This window comes from Microcebus murinus, chromosome 14 (genome assembly GCF_040939455.1).
Source record: "Microcebus murinus isolate Inina chromosome 14, M.murinus_Inina_mat1.0, whole genome shotgun sequence".
NCBI lineage: Eukaryota > Metazoa > Chordata > Mammalia > Primates > Cheirogaleidae > Microcebus > Microcebus murinus.
This window is the reverse complement of record NC_134117.1, coordinates 60,890,408-60,899,271: the sequence shown is the minus strand read 5'-3', so window position 1 is coordinate 60,899,271 and position 8,864 is coordinate 60,890,408. Positions and strand designations below refer to the sequence as shown.

General features: G+C 47.2%; 1 protein-coding gene across 1 annotated transcript; it reads right to left on the bottom strand.

The window, feature by feature from the left end:
- Window positions 1–1,289: 1,289 nt before the first annotated feature.
- On the bottom strand, window positions 1,290–8,427 carry MYOZ1 (myozenin 1). The gene is made up of 6 exons (XM_012760186.2): window positions 8,337–8,427; window positions 6,860–6,950; window positions 5,452–5,630; window positions 3,329–3,581; window positions 2,785–2,950; window positions 1,290–1,802 (listed from the first exon to the last, which is right to left on the bottom strand). Exons 2-6 carry the CDS (start codon window positions 6,930–6,932, stop codon window positions 1,571–1,573), a joined length of 903 nt encoding a protein of 300 aa, XP_012615640.1. The 5' UTR covers window positions 6,933–6,950; window positions 8,337–8,427; the 3' UTR covers window positions 1,290–1,570.
- Window positions 8,428–8,864: the final 437 nt, after the last annotated feature.

Below are 8,864 nucleotides of genomic sequence, written 5' to 3'. Positions count from 1 at the left end.
AGTTTAGGGGAGATATGAATGCCTCAAAATTCATTCTTCAGGTTATAAATGAAGATGACCCAGATAAATGTCACAACCCAAGGTCCACTAAAATTTGGTCAGTCTAATGCACGTCTGGCAACTTTAACTATCAGCAGCTCATGGAGTTGGCTGAATTCAGTCAGCTCTCCTTAGAAGTTGTTTTCCCAGACCCTATTAACATCTCTTTATTCTTCCTGGTCTACATCACTCTTACTTTATGGAATGTGGGAGTAAGCCTGGGACTCTAGAGAGACCTCATGCTTGAAATCAATAAAAAAGAATGTTGTTGCTCATTTCTGGTGGGCTCTCATGGTTTCTTCCCAATCACAGTGTTTTCTGGGCATCACTGCAATACCCCATAATCCTTAGATCTTTTCTTGCTGTATCTACACAGAGCCAGGTATACTACAACTGTACCTGATTTATCTCATTCCCTTCTGGATTCCACATGGCTGCGTATTCTATTTCATCCTTTTGAGAATCTGTTACCTTTGATACATATATCCCAAAACCCACTCTGTTGTCATCTGTAAACTTTATGGCATGCTCTAGTTCTATGAGAATTAGGGTAACCCTGATTATCTCAGCTTCTAATCAACTACATAAATAGATAACACCAGGGTCACCAACACCTGTTTCCTAACTGCAATGCACAGTAGCTTTCTAGCTTTGTCCACATATGGGCTAGCACATGTGTTTGTGCATGATTATTTATTTAATGTACTGTTGAATAAACATGTCTTTGTGTATACCTATGAGTGTGGTTTTGTGGGTGTGGGTATGTAAGCAACCAGAGCTCAGGTCTGGTCTTAATGACTGAATAATGAATGTTTAATATTTGGCTTTAATTAGTCTTTATGCATTGTTATCCTGAGCTTTCATCTGCCCTCAAATATCAGAGGAAAGGCCGGGCGCGGTGGCTCAAGCCTGTAATCCTAGCTCTCTGGGAGGCCGAGGCGGGCGGATTGCTCGAGGTCAGGAGTTCGAAACCAGCCTGAGCAAGAGCCAGACCCGGTCTCTACTGTAAATAGAAAGAAATTAATTGGCCAACTAATATATATAGGAAAATGAGCCAGGCATGGTGGCGCATGCCTGTAGTCCCAGCTACTTGGGAGGCTGAGGCAGAAGGATTGCTTGAGCCCAGGAGTTTGAGGTTGCTGTGAGCTAGGCTAACACCACGGCACTCACTCTAGCCTAGGCAACAAAGCGAGACTCTGTCTCAAAAAAAAAAAAAAAAAAAAAAAAAAAAATATCAGAGGAAGAATGAGTTCATTTGCTTGAAGTTTATTGACTGTTACCAGTGGCAGAGCAAATTCCATAAGAGAGCAGGTTCCATATGGAGCAAGTGGAAGGGGAGCTCTGAGTTGGTGAGGAAGGATGCTTGGAGTGGGGACTTGGAGTGAAGGATGGAAAGGCAGATATCTCTCTCCTTTTTCCCTCCATTCCCACAAGGATACTGGATTAACAGTGAGGGTATCCTGCTCAGCATTCCCTCTCCAAATTGGAACCAGAGAGGGGAAACTTGATGCAAATTAGAGGAAGAAACACCTCATAGCTCCTCTGTTTCTCCATCCAGGGGGACACCAATATCCACATGGTAGTCTACAGGCTCACCAGAGCTCAACCAGGGAATAGGGGTTCGATTGAAAGAAGGCCTGTTGGAGAGGTTCTGACTGTAGAGAAGCAGAGGTTCACTCAGCAGGGGCCCCAGGTCAAACTTGGGCATCTGGAAGGTCATGCGTTTGGAGGCCTTCTCATATCCACCATAGGGCATTGCTGTCCTGAAGAGGCGAAACATTATGTAATTAAGAATCAGAACAAAAGAGACAGAGCCTTAGCAATGAGATGTTACCCTGTCTTGAAAATGGACAAGTCCTTGAACTCTAGTTTGAGATTGCTTCTGCACTCTTTAGTCTTCTTCTCCCCTTAGCACCCCATTTTGTCTTCCTGGTTTGCTTGTTTCCCCAAAGCTAATAATGAGAAAAGGAGTCTCTCTCAGAAGCTAAGCAGTTAGTACTTGGATGGGAGAAAAGGCATCTAGTGGGTACTAGAAAAAAGTCTTGTGGATAGTTGTGACCCAGACCAGCATTTCAGAGAAAGTGATCCAGAACACTATAGATCCAAGGGACTGGAGCCACCTTAAATTACAATGTAGAGACCACCCCCTCTATCTAATCCCTACCTACAACCCCAGATAGTAGATAGACTAGCTGAGAGGAATTAATATTGCCTGGAAAATCCAGGCTCCTTAGGGCCAATTGCAAAAGCACTTCTCTAGCTTGCTTTCACATAGATCTCCTTTCCATGGTCTAGAGAAACCCAATTCCAGAACAGATACTTAAAGCCTTCTAAAGCAGGGTATAGGAAATAGAATCATACTACAGGGACAATAATGGCATCATAACCTTGAATGGAAGGGACCCTCAAGAGGCCTTCAAACACTTAACATATTATTTCCATTTTATATTCAAAGCAACCAAGGCTCAGAAGCAGGGCAACTTTGCAATGTCCACATAGCTATGAACTAGAATTGTGGCCTATGAACTAGAATTCGAATCTTGCCTTCCTGCAATTTTTTCCTTCATCACACTGCTGTGATGAAGCTAAGCTAGAGTAAACAGAGCAAAAGCCTTTGATTGAGGCCCCCATATTCCTACCATGCCTCCTTAACCTCCATCTGAAACATCTGAACTAAGGTCTCCATCCTAACTAAGGGCATGGTGCCACACTGGAATGTATGTCTTCCTTCCCCACCACCCCTACCTGTTGAAGGACTTATATTGGGGGAGTTCAGCTTTGGCTCCATAGGCCAGCAGGTCAATACCAAGTTCCACTTTTTGCTGGGGGTCAACCCCCATGGCTCGCTCCCATGGAGAAATATAGGTCTTGAACACAGTGATATGTTTTCCTTCTCCATCTGCCTGGTCTCCTGTTAGCCATAGGAGAGAAAAGTAAGTCAAATAATAGCTGTTAATTGCCAATTAAAGTTAATCCCACACCCCTATACTAGAGAAGTTGCTGGAGCCAGGGACCAAGGGTATAATATCCTGGTAACTGTTTGCTTGTGATGTAACAACAGTCTGGGGTCAGATCAGTCAGATCGGTGACTGAATCTGAAAAGCCAGAAAGATGACTGAAAGACAAGGCTTCTAGGTAAAATATACACATCTCTGTATCCTCCTGGACTCAGGGAGTCTACCAAGATCTGTCAGCTGGCCTCCCCTGCTCCCCACACCAAGCCTAGGCCTCATTCCTGGGGACATCTCTGCTCTAACCAAATATGTTACTTTTGGATGTGAGTACTTGCCTGATCCTGTCTCACCAACCCCTGCTGTGCCAGCAGCTCCTCCTCTGCCAGCCTGGCCCCCAGGACCACCTGTATGCCCAGTTCCAGACCCAGAGCCCTGATGGTGCTGCCGGTTAGAGCCATACTGTCCAGCAGAGCCACTGCCTCCTGCCTGGCCGCCACCACCGCCGCTGCCGCCTTTGCTGTAGGAGAATCCCTGACCAGCTGTGCCCAGCTGTCCCCCCACTGTGGGAAGGAACTTCTGGAAGTGATCCTGAAAAGAAAGGACAAAGTGAGGGGAAGGTTAGCAACAGGTATGGCAAATATACAAAGACAGAAGTATGTATAGCAAAGGAGGAGATGATCAGAGACAGTAGCCAATCAGAAGACACTAAGATTCTCCCCTGCAACAGATGGATAATAGATAGGCTAACTTAGAGGAATTAAACTCTATGTAAGAGGTAGGACCCCCTTGGCTCATTTTCTCCAATTATACCTTACACTGAGGGCTGCTCATTCTCCATATTCCCCTTTCCCACCTGTACCCAGGCAAAGACAACCAAGACTTTTCTGCTCAACTAAAATTTGAAAGGATGGAGTTGCCATGGAGAACCCAGTTTTTTTTTTTTTTTGAGACGGAATCTCACTCTGTTGCCCGGGCTAGAGTGCTGTGGCGTCAGCCTAGCTCACAGCAACCTCAGACTCCTGGGCTCAAGCAATCCTCCTGCCTCAGCCTCCAGAATAGCTGGGACTACAGGCGTGAGCCACTGGGCCCAGCTAATTTTTTCTCTATATATTTTTAGTTGGCCAATTAATTTCTTTCTATTTTTAGTAGAGATGGGGTCTCACTCTTGCTCAGGCTGGTTTCGAATTCCTGACCTTGAGCGATCCTCCTGCCTCAGCCTCCCAGAGTGCTAGGATTACAGGCGTGAGCCACTGCGCCCGGCTGAGAACCCAGTCTTAATTAGAAGAACTAGAGAGATTTCTGCCTCCCTCCCCTCAATTTGTTCAAAAGTCAGAATCGTATTCTCTCTCTCTCTTCTCTCTCTCTCTCTCTCTCTCTCTCTCTCTCTCTCTCTCTCTCTCTCTCTCTCCTGTCCCCTTGGTGCCTGTTGGACCAGGACTTCCTGACAGTGAAATTGTAGCGGGTGGAGGGAAGGGTGGCCAAAAGGACAACACTAGATTCAGCCCCAAAGCCTAAAAATAACCTGGCCAACTCCTTCAGGAGGCTCTCCTGGCCATCTCACCACATACATCCTCATGCCCCACCCAGTGTAATCAGACCCAGGCAGGGAGGAGGGCTTTTGGCCTCCTAAAGTTAGATACGAGCAGCTCAGCACTTTTACTCTGCTCCTACATAATGGCTAATGGCAGACATTTCTGCCCTTGGCCCCACATAGGAATCTATTTCCACTCTCCCCCAGCTATCCAGAGAAGGTGGAGGAGGAAGAAAGGAAATGGAGAAGGTCCCCTCCTTCTCAGCTATAACACCTTGTGCCTGGGCTCTCTCCAATCCCTATTTCTCTTTCTTTGGACAAAGAGCCTGACTAGAAGATGCAGGATCTTGAAGAAGGACAGTTTCAGTCTCTACATTGGGATCCTTAGGAAAGAGACTGACCCTTTATATGAAAGAATGGCTCCAGCAGGAGATAGCTATAAAAACCCACTGAACTCTTTCTAGGGTTGCCAGATTTAGCAAATAAAATTACAGGATATCACTTAAATTTGAATTTCAGATGCACAATAAACACTTTATTAGTGTAAATATGCCCCCAAGTATTGCATAGGTCATACTTTACTAAAAATATTATTCATTATATATCTCAACTTTAAAATATAGGACTAGGGCATCCTGTATTTTATCTCGCAACCCTATATTTAACGCTTACCCATACAGGGAAGGAATTTTCTCCCTGAGGATGTGGGCTCCCCACCCCATCACTGGCTCTAAGATGGAGACTGAGTTTCAGAGGTGGGCTGCCACTCACCCTGGAGCTCTTGGGGGCTCAATACATCTGGGGGCTTAGCAACTTTATAAATTTTCAGGGAGGAGAGGTTGATGGTATCTTGGAGTTTCTGGGCTTCCTAAGAAGCTGTTAAACAAGGCACTAAGCTTTGAGACAGTGGTAAAGTTCCAAGCTCACCATTGAGCTGTCAGAAAAAACATCAGGGTTGTTCTCATAGATAAATTTCTCCACACGCATCTGCCGCAGTTTGAACATCTTGGAGCCCCGATTGGTAAGCAGCGACAGTTCCTCCAACATCACATCCCTCGGGACGCTGATCTTCTTGCCCAGGTTCAGGCCTGAGCTGTCCTGTCCACCTTTTGGAGAATTGGGGAGAAAGAGGCAAGGGAAATAGGAAAGCAGTGTTTTCTGGGCTCTAAATGGAGACCCCATCCACAACTAAGTATATGTCTCCTGGAAGAGATTATTTAGAGGGGCAGACGCTATCTGTGATATCTGACCAAACTTTATCTTGTTTGTGAGGGATTCTGATTTCCTGGGACTTGGGGACAATGTATGGGATCTGGGGTGCAGAGGAGAGACAGCAGGGATACTAGAGTGGAGAGGTGAATTGGATAAAAGAGGCAAGGGCACGAGAGCAGAGCAAAGGGTAAAGGAACATCATAAATGGAGGCCCCTGGAGAAACTATAGCATGGGAGGAGGGCCCACAGCCAGTCCTGTGTGGAGTTGGCCATCCCTAAATACAGACTCCTGTCGTGTGTGTGTGTGTGTGTGTGTGTGTGTGTGTGTGTGTTTTAGACAGATTCTTACGCTGTCGCCCAGGCTAGAGTGCAGTGGCATCATTACAGCTCACTGCAACCTCAAACTCCTGGGCTCAAGTGATGCTCCTGCCTCAGCCTCCCAAGTAGCTGGGACCACAGGCATGAGCCACCACGCCGGGCTAATTTTTCTATTTTTTGTAGAGACTGGGTCATGCTCTTGTTCATGCTGGTCTCAAACTCCTGACCTCAAGCAATCTTCCCGCCTCAGCCACCCAGAGTGCTAAGATCACAGGCATGAGCTACAGCACCCAGCCCAGATGCCTGTCTTAACTCCTTTCCCTTTTCTTCCCCTCAGTGAGCTCTGGCTCCCAAGAACCTCGGTATAGGGACAATTCTTCCCATGCGTGCACTCCTGCACACCCCCAGGAAACATGCCTGTGCAGTTTTCCATTTTAAGTGTTTACACAGGCTTCCTAGCCTTGGGCGAAAGAAGTAAGGAAAGTATTGAGAACTTGGTCTGTGCCATATTTTCTTTCTGAAATACACCTCACTGATCCATGGGTCCTCTGGCTCTGGACCTGTGCTGGGCGATATGGCAGGATATTGTTTCAGATTACAAGGTGAAAATGGTGGAAGGATGAGTAGACAGTGTTGAATCCTTTCTCCCTGCCCTTCTTACCCTTCCCACCCCCCTCCCTCCGGCTACTGGAATTCCTCTTGTTTGTTCACCCTAAGACATATCTAACTTTATGATATTTCCAGGACTCTTGGGTCAGGGGTGCTCTTAGGAAGTCCCACACTAGGTAAATCAAACATGCACTACCTCCAGTAAGTTCCATGATCAACTTGCTGGATTTCCTCTTCTTGTTGGGGGCCGGGGTTCCTGAGAGCGGCATTGTGGAGGTGGATTCACCCTGGATAAGGAGGAGTTGGAGCATGGATAGGGACTGATTGCTTTTTTGTTTGTTTGTTTTTTAAGAGACAATGTCTCACTCTGTTACCCAGGCTTAAGTGCAGTGGCGCGATCTAAACTCACTATGGGCTCCATCCACCTCCTGTGCTCAAACAATCCTCCTGCATCAGCCTCCTGAATATCTGGGACTACAGGCATGCACCACCACACTCTGCTAATTTTTAAAATTCTTTGTAGAGATGGGGGTCTCGCTATGTTCCCCAGGCTGGTCTCAAACTCCTGGGCTCAAGTGATCCTCCTGCCTCAGTCTCCCAAAGGGCTGGGAATACAGACATGAGCCATCGCCTAGCCAAGGGTAGACTTCTTAACCTTAGGTTAAAGGCTTCAGGGTACAAAATTTCATCAGATTTTCAAAGAAATATGTATTCTGCCAAAAGATGAAAACTCACTACTTTATGGCTTCAATTTCCTGGGAAGCAGGGCAGGAAGTATAGATGTACCCCAGCCCCCATCTTGAGTACATCTTGGGTACCCCAGCCCCCAGCCTCCTGTGAGCTGTTTTACATAGAGTGGATGCAGAGCTTAAGAACATAGTGGGGGGGTGTTTGAAAAATAACAATAATACAAGCAAGGCATGCACCCAAGTTTCATTGACTTGGCATGATTTGAACTTTTTATTTGCATTGAGAGATCAGACTGGGGGGGGCTATGATTCCAGGCTCTGGTCTCTCCTCAGTCTTCCCCTAAGCCCCATGGGGGGCAGAGAAATGTTCTGCCAAGCTTGAGGAGATTCAGCCAAAAACATTCTCCATAGGAAGGAGAGTTGTTGCTCTTCCATTGGGCCAGCTGGAACATGGCCTGGGAGGTCACAGCCGTGCTCTCTGCTCCTTCAGTCTCTCCCACTCCAGACCTCAGAGCAGAGTGGGGGGGGGTGGCATTTGAACGCTGATATATGTCAATTCAGCAATATCATTGCAGCAGTGGGGAGTTGAGGAAGGACAGAAACATAGTAATAGGATCTGGCAGTGCAGGAGGACAAACTAGGAGAAGATACAGACTTCAGCCCCTCCTTAACAGAAGTTGGCACTTAGCAAAATGCTGTCCTCTGCTGAATCTTGTTTCAAAAACACATCCACAACTCTACTGTAAACTTAGTAGGGTCTACTTTCCCCTTTTTCTAGTGCCCCCCCCAACATCTCCATTCCCCCTAACCTCCTAGACCTCTCTCTTTCCAACTCTCTGTGGTTCCCCTGAACTGGACAGCTGGGAGCTAAGCATAGATGGAGAGGAGGGTACTCCCCCAGATCAAGAATCAAAGTTTTAGGCACAGACACAGAAGTCAACAGAGTGGGCTCCGGCCCCTCTGACCATAGAGCTGGAGACTTACCGGCTGCTCAGGCGGTGGTCAGCTCTCCCTGGGGTCCAGCAGCTTTGGAGGACTGAGCTGCTGTGACCGCAGAACACGAGCTGGGCAGGCGTGGGGGCAGCACTGGCAGTGGGGGAGGGAGGGTGGTTATTAATAGAGATGATGAGTGCAAGCAGCTCAAATGGCACAGGGGGCACTGAGACCCTGGAACCAAGATCGTGTCTTCCTTGCCCAGAGGCTCTGGAAGGGTAGAAAAGACCTTTGGGATTTTCCCGCTGAGCTGTCTGAGCCAGGGACCAGTCTGCCCAGCGACTTCCTTTCCCTTCACACCTAGAATCTAGATCCAGAAAAATACTGAGGGAGAAATTGAAGACTGAAAGGAAGAGGGGAAGCAGGCAGCAAGTGGTGGATAGGAATTCAGAATGGGAGAGAGAGAACCTGGAGAACATGCCCTGAGGGCTGCTCACAGCCAATCCAGGCCAAAACTGGAGAGATCTGGGGTATATTTGGGAGGGAGGACTTAAAACACTATGTTTGGGGACAGGAAGT

Coding starts and splice junctions, on each gene's coding strand:
- MYOZ1 (XM_012760186.2), bottom strand. CDS start 6,932: ATGCCGCTCTCAGGAACCCCGGCCCCCAACAAGAAGAGGAAATCCAGC. Junction 5,631..6,859: donor GATCATGGAACTTACTGGAG/GTAGTGCATGTT, acceptor ATTCTCCAAAAG/GTGGACAGGACAGCTCAGGC. Junction 3,582..5,451: donor TTTTTTCTGACAGCTCAATG/GTGAGCTTGGAA, acceptor CTTTCTTTTCAG/GATCACTTCCAGAAGTTCCT.